Source organism: Arachis hypogaea, chromosome 14, assembly GCF_003086295.3.
Source record: "Arachis hypogaea cultivar Tifrunner chromosome 14, arahy.Tifrunner.gnm2.J5K5, whole genome shotgun sequence".
Taxonomy (NCBI): domain Eukaryota; kingdom Viridiplantae; phylum Streptophyta; class Magnoliopsida; order Fabales; family Fabaceae; genus Arachis; species Arachis hypogaea.
This window is the reverse complement of record NC_092049.1, coordinates 17828356-17856157: the sequence shown is the minus strand read 5'-3', so window position 1 is coordinate 17856157 and position 27802 is coordinate 17828356. Positions and strand designations below refer to the sequence as shown.

The following is a 27802-nucleotide window of genomic DNA, read 5'->3' as shown; positions in this document are numbered from 1 at the left end:
ATTTAAAAAAAAAAAAATCCATGAGGATGTTGAGCATTTTTTATAAGGTTTAATTATTCTGTTGGTCCCTATAGTTTCGCAAAATTTTCAATTAGGTCCCTATACTTTTTTTTCTTTTAATTGGGTTCCTGCACCAATTTTTTTTTTTTCAATTGAGTCCCTATACTTTTTTTTCCCTTTTATTTGAGTCCTTGCACAAATTTTTTTTTTAGTTGGGTCCCTATACAATTAAACCAATTACTACTAAGAAGGACCTAATTGAAAAAAAAATTGGTGCAGGGACCCAATTAAAAGGAAAAAAAGTATAGGGACCTAATTGAAAATTTCGCGAAACTATAGGAACAACAGAGTAATTAAACATTTTTATAAAAACTAGATTTATGAGGTGTTGAGCTTAGCCTTTAGGTGAAAGGTTTAACTCCTAAAGTTATAAGAGAATTTGACAATTTGTTAAAAAAACAAAAGATAGAAATTTCAGAAATTTTTGTATGTATTCAATACAATAAAAATATTAGTAGTTTTAAAGATTTTCTAAAAAATTCGCTTCATTTATAAATTTGTTAAAATTATTTATAGTGATTAAAAATTGGAATTAATGGTTAAATTAGTCCTCGAAAGATTGGCCGATCGTCATTTTCGTTCCCGAATAATTTTTTTAATCAAATTAATCCTTAAAAGATTTAACATTAATCTCGTTTTCCGTCAAATGTTTAACATATTCCGTTAACAATTTTGCACATGTAGCATTAAATGAGAACACAGTAGGACTGAAACGACGCCGTTTTGTGGTATTAGTGTGTTTCGGTTAAATATGACGCCTTTTCTTATTATTGTTGAGGTAATTATAAAGAAGAAGATGAAAGGGAAGAGAGAAGAGGGGGCCACGGCGGGGAGGGGTGGTGGTGCTGTCGACCTGCCGCGGTCATAATCATGAGAGAGAGAGAGAGAGAGAGAGAGAGAGAGAGAGAGAGAGAGAGGGGTTAACCTCGTTGTAAAAGAGAAAAGAAAAGGAGACAACAGAAATTGTCGAGCTAAAGAAGGAAGGAGAGAGACGAAGGAAAGGGGAGATATGAACGAAACAGGGAGAGAAAGAGAAAGAAAGAGAACGCGACGAGCAAAGGGAGGAGGGGTTGTTTCTGCGCCGCCGAGCTTTCGTCATCATCGCTGGCTCCCTTCTTTGTTATTGTCATGTGTTAGTTCCCTAAGCTAATTCTTATCAATTCTTATCAATGCTTATCAAAATATTCGCCTCTTTTACCAAATCTGTTTAACCTCTTCAAAACACAGGAAAGATATACAAGCTTGCAACTACAACCATAATTGATAACAGTGACACTGAAAACAACACAACATAGAAGTGGCAATTCACCTGGAAAGTACAAACATACCATTAATACCACCTTCAATCCTTTCCTCCAATACTATAATCTCGGTGTCAAATTTACTTCCCCACACTTTGTTCTATTTATGGCATGGTCTGAATCTGATGGCACTGCATCCTCCAAGCTTAGCGTTCCAGTTCCAAGGGTCTTGGTTGATAGGAAATCACTAGTGATCTTTCGGGCACTCAGCGATCACATTGAGGTGAAGCTCTGCCTCATCCTTCTTGTGAATCACCCCATCCTTTTCTGCTTGTCTGACGACCACCAAAATTTGTTGCTCGGTGCCTCCGTCCCTCTCAAAATACAATCAGGGTAATGGCTCTACACTAGTATAACACCAGTCAACAAGTCAACAAGATGGATAAATGTCTTCGTCGATTTTGGAGATCAGGGTTCATATAAATGGAGATAAATGTGACTTAACGCTCCACGTAAATAACCATTAACAGAAACTGTTAGTTTGAAAATGGAAGGACAAATGAGATTGGTGTTAAATTTTTAAGGGACTAATTTAATTAAAAAAATCATTAGAGGACGAAAATAACGATTGACCAATCTTTCGGGAACTAATTTGACCATTAATCTTTAAAAATTACTTTAAAACTTTATTAATTAATTAAATAATTTATAGTGGTGTAAATTTTCATTTATTATCAAGTATGATATAAACGTAAAAAATATTTAGTAACAATGTAACATTATATATACTGTAATATAATAATAAAACTGAAGGGATAAGTATGATTTTGGTCCCTTACGTAGGGGCTGAAAATTTTTTTCGTCCCTCGCTTTTTTTTCGCTCCAAAATGGTCCCCAAAGTTTCAGTTTTTTTTAAAATCGTCCTTTTTACCAATTATATTTTTTTTATTACCAAAATACCCTTTATTAAAAAAATTATAAAATAAAATAAATATAAAATAAATAAATAAAAAAAGAAAAAAAAAGAAAGAAAGGGGGGATACAGAAGGGGGGTGGGTGGGGAGAGAAGGGGGGGAGAAAAGGGGGGGGGAGGGGGGAGGGGGGAGATCCATGCCGCTGCACCGCCGCCGCCGCCCCCGCCCGCCGCTGCACCGCCGCCGCCCCGGCCCGCCGCCACACCGCCTTCTTCTTCTTCTTCTTCCTCTTCCTCCCGCCGCCACACCCACCGCCGCCCCCACTTCTTCTTCTTCTTCTTCTTCTTCTCCTCCTTCTTCTTCTTCTCCCGCCGTCACACCCACCGCTGCCCCTACTTCTTCTTCTTCTTCTTCTTCTTCTTCTTCTTCTCCCGCCGCCACACCCACCACCGCCCCCACTTCTTCTTCTTCTTCTTCTTCTTCTTCTTCTTCCGCCGCCACACCCACCGCCGCCCCCACTTTTTCTTCTTCTTCTTCTTCTTCCCGCCGCCGCATCCACCGCCACCCACCGCTTCTTCTTCTTCTTCTTCTGTGAATTCTGTTAATTGAATTTTTTTGTGAAATTTCTGGATCTGAGTTTTTGTTTATCTGAGTTGAGTTCTGGATTTTTTATGATGATTTTTTGGGTTGAGTTTTTGTTTGTCTGAGTTTGAATCTGGATATGAGTTTGAATTCTGATGAGGATGACGATGATGATGTTGATTTTCTGAGTTTTCGTTGGTGTGATGGAGATGGTGATGGAGTGACAGTGGGTGGGGGGTGGTGGTTCTGGTTCGTTCTGGTGGTGGTGGTGGTGGCATGATTTTGGGGAAGAAGGGATAGGGGCATTTTGGTCCGAAGGACCATTTTAAAAAAAACTGAAACTTTGGGGACCATTTTGGAGCAAAAAAAAGGCGAGGGACGAAAAAAATTTTCAGCCTCTACGTAAGGGACCAAAATCATACTTATCCCTAAAACTGAATTATGAATGTATGCGTTCATGCGTTGTCCTTGTTGGTCACATTAAAAGAAATTAATTAAATATTTAAATAAGAACATCCCGGAGGCATGCAATATGGAATTTATTTCTTTTCCACATGCATTGTCAAACTATGAAAAAATAATACACATTACTTTTTTTTTTCAGAATTTATCCTGTTATTTACAACTAAAAAACGGAAATTGATCTAATTATTTAAAAAAAAAATTTGGACGTTTCTAATTATAAATTTCTAAGAGCATTATTGAAATCTGAGTATAAAAATGTAAGAAACACAATTCGAAGAAAAAGAAAACATTGTAAAAGCAAGCAGCCGCGTAGGAGGTCTAGTATAATCAGTAATGTCAAATGTGGGGCTTGCAGGGAAATTGCAACCCGGTTTCCTCAATACATATGTCTCCACCATTAATTCACACACATAGTAAAATTACACAGAGCTATGTTAATCACTTAAAACAATCGATAAGTCAAAGTTGTCAACTGTCAAGTACTAAAATTATTATATATTTATATTTAATAACATAATTGTCTTGATGAATAAGTTTTTTTTAATCTAATATTTAATCAAGTTTCATTTCCCCCAACTTCTTTTCCATTATTTTCACATGTTTGCATTATTTTTCTTTATTCTTTCTACTCCTCGTCCTTTTCATTATGTCGTTGACTTTTTGTCTTCTTTTTTTGCGTTTTTAACTTTTTATTGTGCTTTTTTATTTTGTTTCTCTTTTTCTTTTTCTATTTGTATACAATTCTTTTTTCCTTCTATTTTTATATTCTCATTTTAGGTAAATTTTGTGGTATCCCTCTTAAAATAAAAATATGGTATCACTTTGATTTATTACCATAGATTTATATTAGTCTATAATTCTTGTAATACAATAATTGAGTCTCTAATATTGAATTAATAAACAACTGAAATGTAAGTAAATATATTTATATGAATTTTTTTTTAAGTATTTTGGCTAATTAGTATTTTAATTTTCTCAAAAGAAGTGATTTTTTAAAAGAGATTAGTCCATAAATTTATTTTGACTTATTTGACTGATAAATCTAACAAAAAATATTAAAATATCAGTGTTTTAGACAAAATAGCAACATAACAAAATAGCAAGTTAATGAGAATCTGATGTTATAAGATAACGTCAGATATGGCATAACAGTCATGCCGTTAAATTATGAAACCGCCAAATCATAGCAATAAAAGCATAACATAAAGGCAATAAATATTGGAAAAATGGCAATCTCAAAGAATAGAGATAAAAGGAAAGAGAACTAAGCAAGTAAACTCAGAATCAAATCGCATTGTTAAACCCATTGCTAAATAACTTAGGTATCGGAGTATCTTGCAGGTTGCCCCCCGTCCTTGTTCTACACTTGCCGAAGCTAGGATCTCCGGTTTTCAAGCACTCCAGTTCGTAAATTCGTTCTTGGTACAAACATTTGGCATCGTCTGTGGAGATATCCTACTTCACCAAGAATCATGACCGAGCACAGAATTCACTCAACAATAAACCTAGAAACTCCGTTAAAGGAGCAACATCATGAAGACGGGCATGAAACCAATGTTACCCCTACCAATGAGGAGGTTCCTCCTGGATATAAAAACCAGGAGGTACCTAACTCAGACGCACGTAATGCGGGAGCTCGTCACTTCGCAGGGTTAGGTGATGATTATTATCATGCTATGCAAGAAATGCGTCATCAAGTACAAAAACTAGAGCGTCATCGTTTGGAACTAGAACGACGATTGGCTGAATGCTCACAATCTAGGCAATCTCATTCCTGAAGCCGTCCTATTAGGGGACATATCGAACATAACCATGGAATTCTCAAGCAACAATGGGACCTCAATTGACGAGATTCATGCTCGCCACAGTGTCAAAAGGTTGAAAGGAGGTCACCCCGACGTTATGCTGAACCTCGAAAATCGAAAATGTGGGAAAGGGACGAGCCTCGATCCACCCAGTCTAAAAGGCGATGGACTCCACAAAGGAGTCCAAGTCCTAAAGGATATAGAGAAACCCGAGAACACGTAATAATGGGTTGAACCCTATTTGCTTCTCACGTCCTCCAAGTACGCTTGCTAAAGCACTTGGATAAGCTCATTGACATAAAGTATGACAGAATGCCGGATTCCAAGAGCACGTTGATGCTTTTGAGGTAAGAATGAATCTAGAATGTGTAGGAGTAGATGCGATCTAATGTAAAGCCTTTTCAATAATCTTGTCAGGCCCGGCCATGGCATGGTTTAACACACTCCCTTGCGGGTCTATCTCTTCATTTTTCGATGCTAAGGTTAAGTTCTTAGCACATTTTACCACAAGAGGAACCTAGGCCAAGCATCTAATATCTCTGCTTGGAGTGGAACAAAGAATGAAAGAGAGCATTCGAGATTATCTAGATTGCTTCAATAAAGCACTATTGGAGGTGAACATGCAAACCCCAGAGGTCGTATGTTTATGCTTGATCATTGGCTTGTTGGAAGGAGACTTTCCGAAGACATCTGACTTCTAAGGATGTAAAATCCATAGAATAAGTTCATCAGATCACCCTGGAGCACATGCGAGATAAAGATGTATCCAAGGTGGTTTCAACAAAAAGGATGAACCCTGTCCCCTCACCTAATAAGGTCGGAAACACGGGACAGTCTTCATTTCCAAAGTCGTCAACTCCTCGAGATGCGAAGTTCTTCGCGTACACACCTTTGGTTGCCTCATGCACTGAGGCGTACCAACAAGTTTTTCATAGAGGTATCCTCTCAAAGGCAAGAGAGATTCGGCCCAGGGCTTCTTTGAATAAGTCTCAATACTGTGACTACCATAAGTTTTATGGTCACAAGACTGAGGATTGTATTGATTTAAAGGATGCCTTAGAGCAAGCAGTCCAGGATTATAAGCTCCCCGAGTTCGTTCAGTATGTAAGGTCGCCTAGACCAAGAATCCTAAGAACTCAAGACTTCCCGAGAACCCGTAAGAAACTGCCCAAGTTGTGGCAAATATAGTTATAGGGAGGAACGGATTGCCCAAATCCAATAATGCATTAAAGAAGGATGTTAAGGCTACAACTTCAGAAGTTCTTAAGGTGACTAGTGTTCCAGCAGTATAGTTCATGACAAAAGATTTTCAGATTGCCATATCCGAAGATGATGAGCCCTTGGTAATTACTGCCAAATTAGGTAATGGTATTGTGAAAAAAATTTTGATTGACACAGGTGCAAATCTGAACCTACTTTTCAGAAACACCTTCGACGCCCTGGATTTAACAGATCAACATTTAAAGCCTCATCTCCCTAGATTTGTCGGGTTGGGAGATCATTATATCAAACCTGACAGAGCTGTCGACCTCCTTTTTACAGTAGGAGAGGGCGTTAATGTGCGAGTGGTATAAGCCGAGTTCGTTGTCCTTCAAGATTCCACATCTTATAATGTGATCTTGGAGAAGAAGACATTTAATGATCTGTGTGCATTCATATCAACGACATTCCTAGTTATAAAGTTCCTGACCGCAGAAGATCAGGTTGTAACTATCCATGGAGATCAGGTATCTGCTGTTACATGCAACAAGGCTAGTTTGACGCTCAGGGATAAAGCTAAAGTTTTCACCGCAGTGTTTCTTGTTTATTTGGACTCCTGAGTTCAGGAAAAATTGAGGCCGGAGCCCAATGGACACGTGGAGAAATTCCATATCAGTGACATTGCAGAGAAGTATACCATGATGAATAAAGAACTACCTAACCCCTTGAAGTTGGAACTTCAAAATTTTTTGAGAGGTAATGTAAATTTATTTACATGGGAACCTTTCGATATGTCTGGAATTGATCCCACATTCATGTCCTATCAACTTACCATTAATCATGAATTTAAGCCGATTGCACAGCAACATCGAAAGATGTCGCTAGATCGGGCTGTCGAGGTTAAGAAACAAGTTCAAGGATTATTGGATGCCAGATTTATTCGAGAATGTACTTATTTACCATGATTGTCTAATGTGGTCAGGGTGAAAAATCTAATGAAAAATGATGAATGTGTGTAGACTACAGAGATTTAAACAAAGCCTGTCCAAATGACTGTTTTCCTTTACCTAATATTGACAACATGATTGACTCATCCTCAGGATATTGGATTTTAAGTTTCTTGGATACCTATAGTGAGTATAACCAAATTCCAAAGCATAAAGCTGATGAGGATAAGACAACCTTCATCACCCCTGAAGGGATTTACTATTATAGTGTAATGCCCTTCGGTTTAAAAAATGCAGGAGCCACTTATCAAAAGTTGATGGCTAAGGTCTTTAAGCGACATATTGGAAAGATTATGGAGGTCTATATCAACGATATGTTGATAAAGACTAAAGGCGATTCCGACTTGATTGCCGACTTGCAGGAGATGTTTAGGTGCTTTCGACTTCACCAGATGAGGCTGAACTCGGCAAAGTGCATATTTAAAGTCTGAGGAGGTAAATTCTTAGGCTTTATAGTTACTCAAAGGGGGTATAGAAGCTAACCCTGAGAAATGCCAAACCATTTTAGACATGTCAAGTCTTCGGAACTTTAAAGAGGTACAAAGTCTCACAGGTCGGTTGGTTGCATTATCAAGGTTCCTAGGAGCTTCCACGGTAAAAGCAAAACCGTTTTTTTTAGTTGATGAGGAAAGATGTGGAGTTTGCATGGACGAAGAAGTGTGAGGTAGCCTTCCAACATTTCAAAAACTTGGTGTCATCTCCTCCCGTCTTAGAAAAACCATAATATGGTCAACCCCTATACCTGTACCTATCCGTAACTGAAGAAACTTTGGCCTCGGCTTTAGTTTCAGATGACAAGGATAGGTATCAATGCCCCATGTATTTTGTTAGTAAAGTTCTTCAAGGACCTGAACTTCGGTATTCAAAGTTGGAGAAATTAGCTTTTGCTTTACTAACATTGGCTCGTCAGTTACGCCAGTACTTCCAGAGTTATTTAGTCATTGTGAGAACCGACCAACCGATTAAGAAAGTTTTACAAAAGCCCGATCTAGCAGGTCAGATGATGAGTTAGTCCATAGAACTTTCCCAATTTGATATACGCCATGAACAGTGGTAGATTTTTTGGCCGAAATGACTCACCCAATCTCCGACATACTGACATGGGAGTTTCATGTAGATGGAGCCTCCAATATCAGGTATGGAGGTGATGGTCTAATCTAGGGATGGCAAACTGGTCTAAACCCTCCGGGATGGCCCACGTAACCCACCAAAAAAGGTGGGCCGGACTGAAAAATTGGGACCACTGAATAGCAAAAGCCTGCCTAACCCGTACCGCTTAAACCGCGGGCTTTGGCGGGACGGGGCGGGCTTCTCCGCCGGGCTTAGTATTTTTTTGGCAAGGGATATTTTTACAATTTTTTTACCAAAACCCAACTTCCCCCAACCCAACTTACAAGAGAATGAAGATGAAAATGGAGTGTTTTGGATTATATTTATTTTGTTTTAGAGACAATATTTATAATTATGATTTGGATTATGTTTATTTTGCTTTGGGAACAATATTTATAATTGTGTTTTGGATGAAAACTTGGTTTATAATTATGTTTATTAGATATTTATAATTATAAAGACTTTAATGTGTTTGAATATAAAAATTATAATTTGTTTATACCTTTAAAAATTATAATAGTTAAAAGTAAAAAACAGAAGAAATTTTTTTATGCTTTTATATATATTAATAGTTAAAAGTAAAAAAAAAAGGATATTTGGCAGGCTTAGCCCGCCGGCCCGCCAGCCCGCCGTTAGGCAGGGCGGGCCAACCCGCCAAAAAAACTGGGCTTCTGGCGGGGCGGGGCGGGCTTCCCTGCTTGCCACCCATTGTCTAATCCTAATAAGTGGAGATGACATGGTGATTGAGGCCTCCATCAAATATGATTTTTTCATTTTGAATAATGAGGCTGAATATGAAACTCTGCTTGCAGGTTTAGCATTATAGCTCGAGATGTTGGAGTTACATAGATAATCGTGTTTAGTGACTCGCAGTTAGTGACGTCCCAAGTTAATGGAGAATACTAAGTGCGGGATCCACTACTACAATAGTATTTGAAAAAAGTACAACAAGAGGTACAATTTTTTTATTCTTTTCTAATTAGGCACGTACCTAGAGAACAAAACACACGGACTGATATGTTATCTAAGTTGGCAAGTACTAAGCCCGGAACTGGAAATCGTAGCCTGATACAGAAGGTACTTACATAATCTACTGTAACAAAATCTGATGTCATGATCTCACATTCTTTCGGTATTAGTACTTGGATAGACCCAACAGGCATGTACTTCGAAGGCATTGCAACTCCCTGGGGATTCTCTGCTTGTTCCTCTTTTTTCTTTGGCCTTACCTAAAATCTTTTAACAATTTTCTAAACATATCAAAGCTCAAAACAACTCCACATAAAATCAATTAAGTCACAAGAATCTCAATTAAAATCAGAAAATTACTAAAGATGCTCATGCATCACTCAAAGTCACTGTTAGTGCTTGTTCTTTGTTTGCTTAGCCGCGCTTCTGCACTATCTGTCGTCCTGCTCGTTGCTTGGTCTCTGTCTCCATCTCCATCATGCTTCTGTCCCTCTGCTCAGACTGCTCAAAACAAAAGCAATGACTTCATTTTTTTTTATTTTCGTTCTCTATTTTTCATTCTTTACTCAGAACAATGCTTTTTTTTTTTGGAATTCTGCTAATGCTACTCAGATTGAAATTTGAATATAGTTATATTATACTCTATTTTCTTGTATTTATTTTGCTGGTTAATCTTTGTTAAAATTGTCTTGATTCAATTGATTTAGTTCACTGGTTAACCTTGTTGATCTTTATCAAAATTGTGCTGTTGTTTTGTGTTTTGTGACTCAATTATGCTTAGATTATGACTATCTTGATGACTTAATCGTGCTTAAATTGAATGATTAATTAATTATCGATTAGTTATAGCTATTTTGTTGTGTTGTTTTGTGTTTTGTAATTTTTATATATAGTGATGTGTTGTTGTTTTGTGTTTTGTGACTTAATTGTGCCTAAATTATGAATGTCATGCTAACTTAATTGTGCTTAGATTGAATGATTAATTTGATTATTGATTAGTGATGGTTGTTCTGCTATGCTACTGTTTTGTGTTGTAATTTTTATATATAGTGATGTGCTGTTGGATAGTGAAATTGTATTTTAGGATGTTTATTTATAATTTATTTTTTAGTTTATTATAATATGGTTTTTCTGGTTGAATTACAGTTAAATCAGTTGGACTAATAAACCAATAAATCATTAGCTAGAACGGTTCGATACTCAGTACGATTATTAGAACCTTGGTATATTGTGAATAGGATGATGTTTACGAGTGTTGTTTTTAATTTGGGCTAATTTTTATTGTTATTTTGATAATAAGGTATCTCACTACATGAAAAACGCTGAATATCGTCAGATTTACCGTCAGACGTTAGCGACGGGTTTACCGGCGCATTTGGCAATAAATTTATCAGATAAAAAGATTACCATTGGATTTGATTTTCCGACGGTAAATTCACCGGTAATGATTAGAGGAAAAATAACAAAAAATGGTGCCGAGATTACCGTCAGATTTATTTGTCAGTAATCCTTAATTAGTATAACGCTGCGTTTTGGTCACTTTCAAAGTGTTACTGTCGGATTTTTTAGCCGGTAATTTGGCGATAATCTTACCTTGAATTCGAACAGCGAACTCTCTCCTCTTCATTTTCAAACTACTACTCTCTCTCTCTCTCTAACCTTCTCCACTCTCTCTCCCCCCTCTCTCCCCCAAAACCACCTTCGACAGCCCCTCCACCATTGTCGGCCACCCACCAACTGTGTCCAAAGACTGCGTGAACTCGGCTAAGTGCTCCTTGCAATGCATTGGTCGCTCTATCAACAATATTTTCGTCGCTCCCGCCACTGCTACCACTGTCGTTGCTCCCTTAATCGCCAACCTGCGTCTGAGCGTCTCTCCTCCCTCCTCCAAGTAGGTTGCCCTTAGCTCTCTTCCTATTCCATCCTTTTTTCACATCATTATAAATAAAAAGTCCTAACCCCTTTCTGAACCTAACCCTATCTCGCTCCTTATTTAGTGACAGTGGTTCGTGGTTGAAACGTTCTCGCCGCCTCGCATTCTCACTGCCAGTCCTACTTAATTCTTGCCACATTGTTATCATCTGCTTCTTCTTCTCGTGATTCCTCCATTGCTGTGTTCTTGGTTCTACTTCTATAATGTGGGTGAGTTCACTGACTTTACTTTTTATTTTTTTCTGTTTTTATTCCATAAATTTTTTATATTGAATTTTTTTTTGTTTTTCTTTTTTAAATTTTGATGTAGGTTTAGATAATTTATTTAATTTGACGTAATTAGTTATTATTAAGTTGCATCTAACTCTCTTGTTATGATTTTTAGTTTATTATTAATTCTTGGTTGAGAATTTTTAGTTTTTTAATTTGGATTTATTGATAGATTTTTTAGTAAATCCATCAGTAAATTCAATGGTATCTAACGATTTTTTTATAGTGTCTTCTCTGTTATTAAGTAATCGTAATCATTTGTATTAATGTTTTATATTTTTGTTGGCTACAAAAAAAATTGTCAATATTATCAGTATTTCATTATAAATAGTATAGGGTGATTATTATATAATTTAGACATATTTAACCATACAAAATACGAATGAAATAATTGTGTTTAACTATTGTTGAAAATGGTTGAATTAAAATTAATAAAAAATATTAAAAATAAATTTGACAAGAAAATACAGAGAAAATAAAATCTAAATATTGAATATAAAAAATTGGCAATTTGGCACACACTTATTTTTAATGCGTTTTGAGTTATTTTAGTTCTCATGTATATAGTTTTGATTAAAAGAATCATTAATGATTCTATTTCAAATTTTATAAGTTTATAAAAAAGTTTAATTATATGTTTTTATAGTTTTATTGAATTTTTAATTCGGTTCTGTTCTTGCAGAGGTTGACCGGTGTATAGCTCGTCCGTCGATCAATGTCTTTAAATTTCTCGTCAGGATGAGTTATACGTCGGCAATGAGAGAACAAGGGGTGGGTACCTGCAAAAGACACTCCGACGCTCAAGTCAGTAAGTGTTTAAGAGGTAGTATAAGAATAATTCTATGAATATAGAATGTAAGAGATGAAATGAAAGTTATCATGTGTTATGTTGTGTTTATAATAATTCTATGAATATATAATGTATTATTGAGATTAGATATAGAAGGTTCTTTTTATGGGCATAAAATTGATTAATAGAATTGATGTTATGACCGTTTGGTCATTAAGATAGAAATGATGGTCATTAAGTCGGTAATGAAAGTGTCAGTTACAAGCAAAAGAATGAATGATAGTTAACGCTGAGTTATAACTCATAATGCATAATAAAGACTGAGTTATAAGGTGACGGATCACAGCCCCAAGCTTTGTCCGCCGATCATATGATCCAGGCTAAGCTTAGAAAATAAAATGAGTTATAACTCGGTTAAAATATAAGTGAATAATGATATGGTGAGCCCCCAAGCTTAGTCGGGTTATTATGTCGGCACTTATTCAAAAAATAATTGAGTGATAAGAGTCATTCAATCAAGATAGTTGTGTGGGGGATACTTTTCCGCTTAAGAATAATTTTAGCATTTGATTGTATATGAACTGAAAAGTTCAAAGATAGGCATCCATTGATGGAATCGATTGTATGATCCGAGGATATAGTGGTTAATTGTCTTGGGAATTTTTCCGGCCCACAACAACTTATTGATAAATTTCTTGCTCAAAGCAATTAGTTATTGAATATTTACAATTTATAGTGAAGGTCTGTCATGAATAAGATAAATTGAGAAAATGAATAGGTATAAAGTCGCAACATATATTGAGTAATATATATTGTAAAAGTAAAATAGTTCAAAGTAAAAAAAAATATACCTTGAAGTTGATAATTGTAGAGAAGAAGACGACATATATGAATGTCATACATGCCAAATGTGAATATTGAATTTTGCTTTGTAGAACATACTTTAATTTGATAATAAAACAATAAAATAATTAGTCATTTAATGATATAATAAATTTTGTTTAGCTATGAGGTATAGTTTTTGTGTAAAAATAATAAATTTGCATATTTGTAATTATTTTTTACTTAACTTTATGCACTAATCATATAGCTAGTAACATAAAATTTAATAGCATAAAATAAATAGTATGACAGTTATATACAATTGATATACAATTAATTTTGGATAGAATCCAATTTTAAAATTTGAACTCATCATTACTATCATTTAATTGTATAAATGAAATCACTAAACAATAAGAATATAGTACATAATAAAATAAAAACGCAATTGACATAGTTGTTATATATCATTATTGCATAGTGAGTTTGTGCTCGGTTTGATTGAAACCGAGTTTGTTCTCGAATTGATTGAAAGCCGAGTTTATTCTTGGATTGGTTAATTGATCGATTATAAGATGTGAAATATTATGATACGTAAAAGTGAAGCAATTTAAAGGTATAAAATACAAACCTTATAAAAAGTTACGATAGATTAAAATTTGATAAGAGGTATTAAATAAAATATTAAATAAGATTGTTGAGATTGGTTCAAAAATTTGAATGTAAATCAAGTTTTATGAACCTAAGGGGAGTAGGAATTATTTTACTCGTCCCCACAGACGGCGCCAATTGTTCTTGCTGAGATTGACCGGTGTATAGCTCGTCCGTCGATGAATGTCTTCAAGTTTCTCCTCAGGATGAGTTATACGTCTGCAAGGAGAGAACAAGGGGGTGGGTACCTGCAAAAGACACTCCGACGCTCAAGTCAGTAAGTGTTTAAGAGGTATAAGAATAATTATATGAATATAGAATGTAAGACATAAAATAGAAGTTATCACGTGTTGTGTGTAATAATTCTATAAATAGAGAATGTAAGACATGATATAGAACTTATAGAACTTATCATGTTGCTCCTTGAGATTAGATATAGAAGGTTCTTTTTATAGGCATAAAATTGATTAATATATTATGACCGTTTGGTCATTAAAATAGAAATGATGGTCATTAAGTCAGTAATGAAAGTGTCAGTTACAAGCAAAAGAATGAATGATAGTTAACGCCGAGTTATAACTCATAATGCATAATAAAAACTGAGTTATAAGGTGACAGATCAAGTTCCTATATTTTTTTATTTTTTAATTGAATACTTATATTATTTAATTTTTTTTAATTAAGCTCATGTCGACGTTAAATATAAAAAAAATGTTAGTGAAGTATAAATTTATTTTTTTACTTGTACTCTACGCTTATAATATGGTTCATATAAACCGAAGATTCTTACTTTTTTTATTTCTCTGCTTTTAAAGTCTATGAAATAGCACATAGATATATAAATCTAAATCATGCTAAGGAAGCTCTCTTCCGAATGCTTTATATGAAGAAATTTCAACCTCAAAAAAAAAAAAAAAAACACTTATATTTGTGTGAGGAAGCAATAACTTTGCCATCTCCATCTCCATCTTTTATTTTTTTACTTGTTCTTGTGCTTCTTGTTCTTCATATTTTGTATATGTAATCCTTTTTTTTTTGTGTTTTTACTTTCATTTTTTTATTGATCACAAATACTATTTTTAATCTCTGATCTATTGAATTTCTTCATTTGTTAAATTTTTATTGAATTTCTACAGAAGATTTATATTCATTAGGACAATCGAACACTTTTCAGCTTCATTTAAAATTAGATAATCTTTATCAGAATCATCGGAATTACTTTTCTTTAACTTAACCTTATTTCTAAAGCTGTGTTTGTCATTAGTTTTTTCTCTCCTTCATCTGTTCTTCCACACCAAATAAAAAAATCCAAAATTATTTCAGAAAAAACTAATCAAATGTATAAAGAATGAAAATCCCTCAAAACAAGAAAAACGAATGAAATCACATCAAATTAAGTCATTAATCTTTTGTACGAGTTGCAATTTCGTGATTTACCTTTGATGGTGGCTTCACAAACAAAAACACAATGCAAAGGTAGGATTTATAATAATTTCCTACCTTTAACTTTAGAATATTCATTTTTAACAGAATATTCTGTCATGTCATAATTTTTTGACAATAAAAATTTAATTGAAAAAATATATGAATTCAATTAAAAATTCTGTAAAACAGAACCAATAGAATAATTAAATCTTATAAAAATATATATTTTTTTGGGTAAAACACTCAAATAAATCAAAATTATGCCAAAATTACATGAATCATCCAAATCAAAAAATGTTACATGGATGTTCCAAAGCATTTAACAATATAAAACGAATTAGGTAAATTCGATTTTCACGTTATGGTAGTAAATCGAATTGGATTGTATCAATTTACATAGAAATGTTGTGCTAACTATCAATCGAATTGAGCATATTTTATATTTTATTTGTATTCTAAATATATTTTTTTTAACTAAATAGCTCCTTCATAATTTTAATATATATTTAAACAGCACTCTAAATTTTTAAAATAAATTTAAACTATGCTCCAAAATTTTTATCAACAATAAAATACAATATCCAAAATTTTTAAAATATAGTATATAATAAAGTATAATTTGTTTTGAAACAAAGAAAGCTCAACACATTAGAGTGGAGCGTAGACACACATACATTAACTAAACCTACATACAAAAGTTATGAATCTTCTGTCATCTCCGGCATTGCCATCAACATCCAAAAGGATCACTACCAGTCCATTCTTTGTAGCTCAAAAACGTCCTTTTCTGTATGATATCAACACATGTTTCTTTATTAGTGGAAATTCTGACATTGCGTTCCAACCAGATGTTCCAAATCACTGCAACGAACCCAGTCAGCCATGTCTTCTGCGCTTCTTTTCGATTGTACATACCAGTCCAACTCTCAAATAGTTCTTTAATGGTTCCAGGAATAGTCCAAGCTCTATCCAAAGCCCTCAACCAAGCGCACCAAACCTGCCATGTGTACTCACAAAATAGAAATAAATGCTGTACAGATTCTATCTCCTTTTTACACAGTACACATATATTATCACTATTAAAAACAACGTCTAGTCTACTTAACATTTCTTTAATATTAACTCTACCAACTAGCACAAACCATCCAAAAATCTCTATTCTTGGAGGCACCACCTGTCTCCAAATAGAACTTGTGAAATTATAGCTCGTAATCTCGTCCGATAGAGTCTCCAATTGTAGTACCTGCAAAAAAGAGTTAGTAGAAAACACACTTTTATGATCAAATTTCCAAACAACATTATGCTCTCTACCAGTTGATAGCTTCACTGGCCTTAACCTCTCATGAAGTTGATGAACAAGTTCCAACTCTTATTGGAACAACACTTTCCTCCACTGAAAATTCTATATCCAATGTAACCCGTCCCAAAATTCACAATCCCTAATCACAGATCCCTGCTGGTTTGAAATAGAGAAGAGCCTTGGAAAACTCGCTTTTAGGGGGCTACCTTGAACCCAATTATCTTCCCAGAAAAGAGTTCTACTTCCATTCACTACTTCCATCGCCAAACCACTAACCATTTTTTCCTTCATCCTTTGCTCTTTTATATTCAACTGACAGATATCTTTCCAGGGTCCTCCTTTTACCGGTAAAGTCTGATTTGCTAGCATTTCATTAGGATTCAAATTGTTACAGGAGCAAATAATCTTCTTTTACAATGGGCAGTCCTCCTTTGAAACCCGCCACCACCACTTAAACAAAAGTGATGTGTTTCTAAGAACTGCATCCCCAACTTCCAAACCCACTGCCTTTTTCGGTGCCTATACCACCTCCCACTTAACTAGAGGGATATCATAGTTACCATCCTCCTTACACCACATAAAGCTCCTCTGCTTTGTTTAGAATCTTTGCTTTCCATAAGCTGAGTTTCTCTTCCACCTTATCTATGATTGGTTTCCAAGTCTTCACCAGGCGTGGATTTGCTCCTAACGAAATCCCTAGGTACCTCACAGGTAAAACAGCTTGATTGCACCCCAATAGACCACACACATGATCTACCCACTCCTGCTCACAATTCACGGAAATCAGTTCGACTTATCAAAATTGATGCTCAGTCCAGACATCAGCTTAAAACATCGCAACAACCTCTTATAATTCACAATTGTCGCTGTCTCTAGAGGACAAAATAAGATAGTATCATCTGCAAATTGTCAATGTGATAATATAGTATAGTTAATAGGAGTAAAATATATCTCTCCAATATTTTTATCAAGTAAAATATTATCCCTCCAATACGTTCCTGTCATACTATAAATTCGATTTATATATATGACTCCATGCGTACTAAATTGACGTTGTTTGATTCGATTTACCTTAACCACCATATTTATAAATCGAATTTGTCTCTTTCAATTTACATCCATCATGTAAATCAAATTGGCTTACTCAGTTTTAATATTGATTCATGTAAATCAAATATTGAATATACCTCATTCGATTTATTCTTAATCGACTATGTTCAATTCGATTTATAGTTAACACAATATTTCTATGTAAATCAATACAACCCAATTCAATTTATTACTATAACGTGAAAATCGAATTTATCTAATTCGATTTATATAGTTAAATGCTTTGAGACAGTGGCGGAGCTTGAAACAAAATGTTGGGGGGCCAGATAGAAGATAATTGTCAAGATGCTTTTGATATGGACTTTGTTTAAGATAAGCTCGTCTAACCTCATCTCTCTGATTTGGGTGATATTGCCAAATTTAAAGCCGTTTTTCAGGGTTTTGTTCCAAAGAATTAAGGTCAAACTCATCAGATGCAACTCTTTGAACTTTTGGAGGTTGTATCTCACTTTTTTCGTGATTCATTAAAGTAGAAAAACTATCTACATGTATTGATATTGTAAAAGTTATATGTTTTCCTTCTTAAATATTAGCCTTCTTCTTAAAAAATGCATCAATTCTTTAATTTTTCATGATTATTTTATATAAAAATTTGAATATATTTCCTGTAAAATATGTAAAAAAGAAGTTAGAATGACAAATATTAAAATTTATAATATTTATTTAAATTTTTTTATCAATTTATACAAATGCAATAATATCAATACTTATTGAATATTCTAATATTTTTTATGATATAAAAAAATAAATTAGATAAACTAGGGGTGTCCATGGATCGGATCGTATCCGCAGATCCGCGGTAAATATCCGCATCCGATCCGAAAATTGCGGATACGATCCGATCCGCAAATTGATCGGATCGGATCGGATCCAATCCGCACCCTTTGCGGATCGGATCGCAGATATCTGCTCTACATCTGCGTATCCGATCCGCGGATCCGTAGATCCGCACTATAATAATTAAAAAATAAATAAATATATATATGTTTGGTATTATATTTACTTGTTTGTATGTTTTAGTTAGTAATTATTATTCATATATTGTATTATTTTATTTTTGTTATTTAGAGAGAGTTTGATTAAAAATATTTTAGGAATAAATAAGTTTAAAAGTATGAAAGAAATATTTTTATCGAATTCTTTTACATAGAAATACGATTAAAAAGAGAAGGTTTAATTATGCGGATATATCCGATATCCGATCCGATCCGATCCGCAAATGTGCGGATCGGATCGGATCGGATCCGGCACTAAAGTGCGGATATCATATCCGATCCGATCCGATGGAAATTGTGCGGATCGGATCGAATTTTCGGCCATATCCGATCCGATCCGATCCGCGGACACCCCTAAGATAAACAGTAAAATGTAAAATGTAAAATAATACTAAATTACATAAATAAAAAATACCTAATTTTTTATATTTGAACTCAAAGGTAGAGAAAGTGTCTCTTATTGAATAGAGAAGAGCTGCGAAATACGAATACACTTAGTTAAGTCCAAATCTAACATGTTTTGAATATTTAAAACAAAAAATTATTGTGCAATAAAAACAAAAGATGAAGATTGAATTTTGGTATTTTAAGTCATAGGAAAGTATTTGAGCCAATTGAACTAATTTTTTATTTTTTATTTTTTGAAAAAGTATTACTAATTTTTTTACCAAAAATTGGGGGCATGGCCCCCTTTGTCTTAACTAAGCTCCGCCTCTATTTTGAGACATCTACGTAATATTTTTTGTTTTGGGTGATTCGCGTAATTTTAACATGTTTTTTTTTATTTGAGTATTTTATTTTTTTTTTTAATATAAAATTTAAATTTCTACTATTTTTGTAGGTCGGTGTTTCCTAGTAAAGGGAGTGCTAATTTAGTGTGTTACCTTGCATTGAATATATAGAGTCCAGTCCACAGTTCCTGTTGACTCTGGAATTGGAATTTTTTTATATTTTAATAAAAAAATTATAATTATTTTTATATAAATTTTTTTATTTTTAAATAATAAATTATAAAATTAAAATTTAATATATTATAAAAATATTATTTTTATTTAAAATATAATTAAATAAATAAATTATACTTTAATACAAAATATCTTCATAACAAAATATTTTTTATATCTTCATTTAAGTAGGTTTTTCTTTTATCTACTTTCCAAATTTTCACGACGAAAAGAAAGAAAGTCTCCAACTGCAACCACAACAACCACGTCACCTAAAAGAAACCTGCAAGAACCTTCCTCACTCCTCTTTTTTCTTCTTCTTCTTCTTCTTCTATATTACCAAACCCATCTCTTCTTCTTCATCCATTGACCTTTTCTTTCTTCTCTCTCTCTCTCACACACACACACAGGCAGAAGAAGAGATGACGATAAACAACAGCACTCCAAATCCAATAACACTAACTGAGGCGAATTCAAGAGGCTACAATCTCAGCGGCAAGATCATGCTAACCGCCATTATCCTCCTCTTCTTTCTCGTTCTCCTCATGCTCTCTCTCCACCTTTACGCTCGCTGGTACCTTACCCGCGCCCGCCGCCGCCACCACCTCCGCCGCAACCTTCGCCGCCGCCGCACCAACATCGTCTTTTACATCGACCCTCCCACTCTCTCCGCTTCCCATGGCCTTGACCCCGCCCTCCTTGAATCCATTCCCATCTTCACCTACCACCCGCCAAATCCGCCGGAATGCGCCGTCTGCTTATCGGAGTTCGAACCGGGAGAAACTGGTCGGATCTTGCCAAAATGCAACCACGTGTTTCACACCGATTGCATAGACATGTGGTTCCATTCTCATACCACGTGTCCGCTGTGCAGAGCTCCTGTGGAGCCGCAACCTGAAGTGGAAACCCGACCCGAAGAAGTTGTTATAACGGTTTGCGAAAGCGAAACCGGTTCGAGTTCCGGGATCTGTCCGCAAGAAGTCAACCGGAGTGGAACTGGAACCGGAAGGGAGAGGAGGAAGCTTTCTCCGGTGACGGTGGAGCTTCCGGCGAGGACTAGCGAGGGTTTTAGTGACGAGTCAGGTGGTCACGAGTCGCCGCAGCTGTCGTCGTCGTCGTCGTTTCGTTCTCCGATGAGTCGAATGCTTTCGTTCAAAAGAATCCTCAGCAGGGAACGGAAAGGGAGCGTGTCTCCAGGCGGCGGTGGAAGTTGTAGCACCGCGGCTGAGGTGGGGGACGCAGAGCGAGGTGGTGAAAAAGAGGAGACTCTGAGATAGGCGAGTTCGTGACTCGGAATGTGATGGCGCCGCGAATGAGCGCGTGGAAGCACGTTCTCTTTGAGGCGGTGTGTGGCGCGTGAATTTTGGTGGGATGGAAAAATCGGTGGAGGTAGTTTGTCTCACTTTTTTTCTTTTATCCGAGGAAGTGACAGAGAATGTTTGAATCTTGAATACTAACAGATAGGGATATTACACAATTTGTTTATATTTTAATTATTTTCATGTAATTATGTAAATACCCACTCCATTACCTTTATGATTATGGCTCTATTAGCAACATTTTATATTGAAAACTAAACGTTATTCTCACATGGTTACTTGTTATTCTTTATTTCCTTTTCAATAATTTTGTTTTCAATTATTATTCAGTATACATCCATTATTGCTTATGGAGGAGCAAATTTCATATTCAATTTACCAATCGGAGGTTGTAATATAAATCATTGGAAATGATGGAAGTTGAACAATTTTTCCCCACTTTTGTTTGTGTAGTGATGTGTTCACAAATTCAAGTGCAAGAAATTACACTTAAAAATTTACTTGGGTCAAAGAAGTCAACGGTTCCACAAAATAAAATTAAAATCATGGAGTTGGAGCAAATAATTGTGTTCTACCGACCATTGTTAGTGTTAGGATTCAGAGGTTGTTGAATCATTTCTTCTATGCTTCGTCAATGAATTATTGACCTAATTATATGGTGGTGATTAGAATATGCAACCACTTCAAGTCGCCTAACTCTATTTGTTAAAGCAGTTTGCTCCGAGTATAAGCTTCCAAATAATATTACTCAATTAAAAGAATTAACATATTTGCAAACACAGTAATGCTTGTTTTCTTCAAATACGAACTCCAATATTCTCCCTCCCAATGAAAGAGAGGGTTGGTAACTTGGTATTTAGCGAAACATAGTCAACGACGTAACATCTTTAGGTATAATATGCCCCGAGAATTAAAATTTTAGCAATTGATAGAAAGTTTGATACGTACAACCCACAGTACTAATAGTAATTTCAGAACCACTCAAATTGACAGTAAAAACACTAGTTGGCTTCTAAAATTTCTACACGCTTTCTTGTGTTGAAAATTCGTAACTTACAAGTTTGCAACCCCACTTAGGAAATCACCACTTGCAATGATGGGGACACATTGGGTTGACATACTAAAAACATTATGAATAATAGGACCTACGGCTTTAACCTAAACCCAAGTGCACGCAATTTCTGTTCCCCACACGCTTTACTATTTTTGTAGTTATGTATCCTAGGTCCGTTCACAAGAGTTTGATTCCTGAACCAAAATAATAAAGTCAGTTATATTTATCTAATGGTGGTAAAATATACATGATATTGATAGGCTACAAGTACTTTTCTGATTGGTTTAGCTTCAGCATTCAAAATTGTGGATATTTACAAAGAATCAGAATCTCGGACAATAGTGAGTTTAAGTGTTTAACCTGACAACACACGAAGATACATAACAATTTTTCTTTGATACATATAATCACAATCTAATAAGTCAACAAGGCAATAACATCTTATATACTTAGAAATTGCAGATAGCTTGCAATCACATGATTTTACTTTAGCTCACCACAATGGTGTTACATTACTAACAATTAAGAAATGATGCATGGTGTTACAACTAGGTGATATATCATTATTCATTACTCCCTCCTCAAAATAATGTCTCTTTTACTTCTTAAATTCATCGAAAAATTAACATATCTAAGCAAAAAGATTACCTAAGTATATTAAATTTCCAATGAATCTAAAAAGTAAAAAAGACATTTTAAAAAAAGGCGTATATAAATAAGTTAACAGCAATAATGCTTACAGGAAACTGATGGATGTTAGAATTTAGCGAGGCCTAAAACTACAACCCTGATCCTTAAGACATCTAGCAAATGTCTTGAATGTAAGAGGCTGAGTGCAATAAACTAACTGCTAACTGTCATTTTCACCGTCCCGAATGCAAGTTAACTGGTTCGACGTACTGAGATCTACGCCTCCTCTTGGATTCAGGAGATAGCTTTATAGCACTAACCTTTCTGAGCTTTGAGGAAATCTTGCAATTCGCCGGTGGTGACATCCCCATTGGTCCGTATTCCCTTGATGAACCATTGGTGGGAGACTTTCCCCTTCCATCTTTGTTCTTAGCTGGTTTTTTAGTTGCAGACTTTGGTCTCTTTTTTGACAAGCGAAACTGCATGCCTTCCTGTTCCTTGTCATGCTTAAGGAGCCTAACATGGAATGGGTTAACAGCCGTGTAGCACACAGGTTTCCCATTGTCGACATTTCTTTGAAGGTCCACGTCTCTATTGTTCACCTGGAAATTTGTAGAACTCACATGACAAACTGGAAGTACTAATTCAAGGATTATAAAATATAATAGAATGTGCGATGCTCAGCATAACATGAAGTAGCAATTCAAGAAGTCATTTGCACACTGGTAGTCAGGGAAATTACCAGTTGAAGGAGAGAAGAAAAGCTTCGGGCAATATCGAACTTTGTTTGTCCCTCAACCAAATCAGAAAAGGATAGGACACAGCTACTACTTTCTTCAAGGGATAGTTTGTCCAAAATTCTCGCCCCATATTCATGAATATCAAATGGTGGCCGGGAATCCTATCATCCAAAAAGATGCCATTCAATTTAAAGCACTAAAAAGATAAACAGGAAGGGCGTCTGAAAGATGAGTTCACCTCTTCTTCCAAGCTGTGCTCAATTCTTTGTTTCCATGTTGAAACCCTAGTGGCCAATTCTGTTTGCTTCTCAGTTTCAGCTATGCTAGCTAGAAGGGCATTCTGCATGAGCAATAATGGTTGTCAAATACCAACCATGCAAAGATGAGCATTCATATTAAAGAAATACTCGCATCAGGAATACAGATGCTATTGCAATCTATTATAAACGAAGTCTATATAGAATGATGATTAAAATAGTCCCTGATGGTTTTTGTGCACAATATTTCTTGGTGGTCACATAGGGTTAAGCACTAATTTATCTTCTCCAACCAACTTTCAGAGAATATGATTTACAGAACATAAATTTCTCCAAACACCTAGGGCTATAAAAAAAATATTAGAAAAATAAAATCATAGACAATAAGCACTCTTACCAGGTGAGAGCGACAGAGATCTTCTAAACTTTCCTGAGAATTTGGAACATCATTATCTACATCTTCATCACCCTCAGCATGAGCATCATTAACTTCATTCTGTTAATTAGAGTACATAAGCAAAAAAAAAAACCAAAATTTCAAAAATGTCATAGATTACATAAAAGTAGAATTACTAGTTTGCTATTGTACCTCTTTGTTATGAGGTAGATCTTCATCCATGTATGCATTCTCTGGCATATCAAAATCAGGATTTCCAGTATCAAATTCATGGTCATCATTATCAGCTTCTGCATTGAAAAATTCTCCATCGGTTTTACTCCCCTCATTGATAAGAGACTGCCTAAGCTACAATTTACAAAACACATACCACAGTCACAATATGTACAAACATAATAACCTATATGTGAAAGGACCATTCTGATAAAGTACCTTCTCATATAGTGGAAGAGATGTAGAATCTTTTTGTTGTTCGTGGGCATGATGCTGCATCTCCCACATTGCCATGAGCTCTGGACTAATAGGACCATGTAATTTTGCAGGTGGAAATAAAATGCTCATTGATACTCGTCGTCTCACATTAATTCCATTCTTCTTTAATCCTTTAACTGCAGATACATCTTAAAGATTATAGAAAAGGTATTTTATACAACAGAGGCAGAAAAAAGCGAAGACAGTGGGTTACCTTTTCTAAACGGCTTCACCTTCAAGTTGCCTGGTTCATGTGGATTCAAAGGTTTCCATGGATCATCATCATCAACATCTGAATTGTCTGAATCCCTAAATGCATTGCATCCATCATCCATGTTATAACCAAAATCACAATTATCAATACCACCAGAGACGGGAGAACTGGGCCGAACATTATCGTTGTCAAAGTGGCAATCAACTTTAGGGGAACAGTTGGAATTAGCATGCTGACTTTTTGCCACTGAAGATTTGTTAGCACCTCCTTCAGAATTCCTTGTAGGAGAAAGAAAGCTTTTACGAGTTGAAGCTCCTCTATTAGCAACATTTTGGGCTGCATTGGCTTCGCTATCCTTTAGAAACTCATCCACTGCAACAGCATCTGATGTATCCAACAGAATAAAATCCTGGTACAAGTCTGTGGTGGACAACTGTAGCAATTCATGGTATCCGTATTATTGCCAAATAAAATTTAAAAGCATGCGAACTTAAATAAGCAAACATCTGGAAACAACTATAATACCAGATATGACTCCAATTCCCCACCATCACCAGCAGTATCCAAGCAGTCACCTTCAAGAACAACTAGATTTGCAGGGGGTTTTATGAAGTGGTCCAAATTCACTTCTTTGCCTGCAGTGTCATCCAAGGAATTCCTCTCTTCAACTGCAAAAACAACAAAAAACTTGAATGATCTAACATTTACACCTACTTAAACTAAGCAACAGTTCAAATAAGCAATAAAGTAAAAGTATGAAGCAATGTAGAAGATACTATTATGAAGCAGCGAAGCACTTAATAAATTTTATTTTTTATTTTTCTTTTTAAAGTAGTAGCCTAACTTACAGACGTCCTCAATAATCCTGTGGTCTAAATGGACCTGATAATCTCATAATAAAATTTCACTTGACCTAGACATACATTGATTTTAATCATTTATGAATAACCTAGGGTCAAAAAGGGACCCATAAAAGAATATAATGGTCAAGTCTAATAAGATATTCTTGCATGGAAACAAGTCTAACACATCACAAACAACATTCAAGCAAGAGAATTGTTCTATACATTGCTCTTGTTTCATCATTTTGATGAATTATCCGTTAACATGCTACCTGGGATGTCATCCGAGCACCAGAATTGATCATTTTCTTCATTGGTAATAGCAGAGGGACCACTCTCATCATGTTGGTCTGATCCTCCATCTATATGATCTTGCTGTCTGTCCAAAAACATTAAGCAGAAATCAAAATAATGCTGTAAAGTTTGCAATTGCATATTATGAAATAAATAATATTTAGTCAGAACTTAGAATAGACTGTAATTCCTGTTTCTTGTCAAATACAATCTTTTGGGGGTTTTATACAAGGGATCTGCTTTACAGTCACTTGGCTCTTATCAATTATGAAGTACAACTACTTAATGGAATCAGCTATGTTATGGCAGCCATATTGTTAAAAAATAAATACTTGCCGAGAACAACTAACAACAACATGAGTTATAATAAAGTGATACAGAAACATCGCTGATATGCTACTATACTGTTAGAATGGTCCTAGGAACCAAATAGGCTACTTCATCGGACAGAATTTGAGTACATTCTCATAATCTCATTCTCATTAAAAAACATGTTTTGATATTTCAAGTGAAGGTGATGGGAATTCTACACTAATTGTCCATGTCTACAACCAAAAATCTCAGCCATATGAGCCAAAGATCCAAAACAAATCATTGGTGAATTGACATTGCTTAAACATCAATTAATGAGGAAACTGCTACCACGTAGAAAAGGAAAGCCAGAACAAACTTTCATCACTGCTAATCAGCCAATTTTGTTTTATTTATTTACAAAAGTGCTGAAGTACACATATATTAACCGAAATCCAAAAATGGGCTATGCTATGGATATGTAGTCGAATTTCTATCACAAATAAATAAAGTGAACTGAAACTTGCATTAAAAAGTTCAAATAAATGCTTAAGCTTTAGCTCAAAAAACAAACCTTTTCTGTGAAAGGAACTCTAAAGCACGCAACACCAGAGTATATAGATATTCCACCTTTCTACTATACACCTGTATCGAACCCTGAAGCAGTAGAGCAGCTACAATTACGCAGAAACAACGAATTCAGCTGAACACATGGCTTCAAATTCAAATGAACAATTCTTTTAATAAAAATTGAAACTTTGAACAAATATTGAGTAGGTCCAAACCTTCTGCAAAATTCACTGGAATGTGTCCTTCCTCTTCGCCGGTGATCTCCCCGGAGCAAATTTTCAGCAGATACTCCTCGAGTTTCTTGGCGAGGTCAACTTCCCAATTTGACTCTAGGTCACGCTCCGCGTGAACCGCGTGGAAGCCACCACCCCCACTTCCACCCGGTTCCGAGGCATCTTTTGTCATCTTTCAGTTGAATAATTGGTTGCGAAAATCATAGTTATTTCAGAAACTTCGTACACAGAAGAAAAGCCCTAGGGTTTCGGTGTTCCGGCTAGAGATTGAAGAACACGGAAAACAGAAATTAGGGTTTCTAAATTGCGAATGAATCGGAAACTTGGGTGTCTTCAAGTTCGAATCTTTGGGTAATCCACAATGGCGTGCAGCGAGAAGAGCGAGCTTCGGTAGCCGACGGTAAGAGTTAGAGAGAAGAGAGAAGAGAGAAGAGAACGAACATTCAAAAGTTTTCGATTATGTTTCTTCCCGCTCGTTCCTCACCTAATCCCCACTCGAAAAGTAGAGTTGGACTTGGGCCGGATCCTGGACCAGCCCACTAATTGAACACTCAAGTTAAGAATTGGGCAGTATGCATGTCCAAACAAAAAAGAATTGGGCAGTATGCAAAGCTTTTGGGTCATGTGACAGTTAGGTAGCGTTTGATTATTATCTATGTCTCTCTAAGACATGAAAGTAACACACATCTTTGGTTTGATTTGGTGAGATACAAAAAATTTGATAGATACAAGAAAATATAGTTAGACATAAATACACAAAATTTGCGTACCACCTAAAAGTTGGGACACTAACACATAGAAACAAGACAATGAATTTTTTTTCCCTTTTAAATTCCAATTTTAACCTTAAATTTTAATAAAGTTTCTTCTTCTCTCTCCTTCCTTCTTTCTTCCTTCA

General features: G+C 35.3%; 2 protein-coding genes across 3 annotated transcripts; one reads left to right on the top strand and one right to left on the bottom strand.

The window, feature by feature from the left end:
• The first annotated feature begins 19750 nt into the window (after window positions 1–19750).
• LOC112741717 (RING-H2 finger protein ATL2) lies at window positions 19751–21181 on the top strand. Its single transcript, XM_025790802.3, has one exon. The coding sequence runs from the start codon at window positions 20015–20017 to the stop codon at window positions 20867–20869; it is 855 nt and encodes a 284-aa protein (XP_025646587.1). The 5' UTR covers window positions 19751–20014; the 3' UTR covers window positions 20870–21181.
• A 629-nt stretch (window positions 21182–21810) lies between these two features.
• On the bottom strand, window positions 21811–27420 carry LOC112741716 (condensin-2 complex subunit H2). Of its 2 annotated transcripts, XM_025790800.3 has the most exons (12): window positions 26887–27379; window positions 26676–26775; window positions 25789–25895; window positions 25200–25342; window positions 24675–25107; window positions 24422–24597; window positions 24182–24337; window positions 23990–24088; window positions 23574–23675; window positions 23338–23496; window positions 22916–23197; window positions 21811–22159 (listed from the first exon to the last, which is right to left on the bottom strand). In XM_025790800.3, the coding sequence occupies exons 1-12, from the start codon at window positions 27074–27076 to the stop codon at window positions 22133–22135; spliced, it is 1974 nt and encodes a 657-aa protein (XP_025646585.1). In that variant the 5' UTR covers window positions 27077–27379; the 3' UTR covers window positions 21811–22132. The 2 variants fall into 2 exon arrangements, with proteins under 2 accessions (XP_025646585.1, XP_025646584.1); XM_025790799.2 differs by lacking the exon at window positions 21811–22159 and having other exon boundaries at window positions 22343–23197; window positions 26887–27420.
• Window positions 27421–27802: the final 382 nt, after the last annotated feature.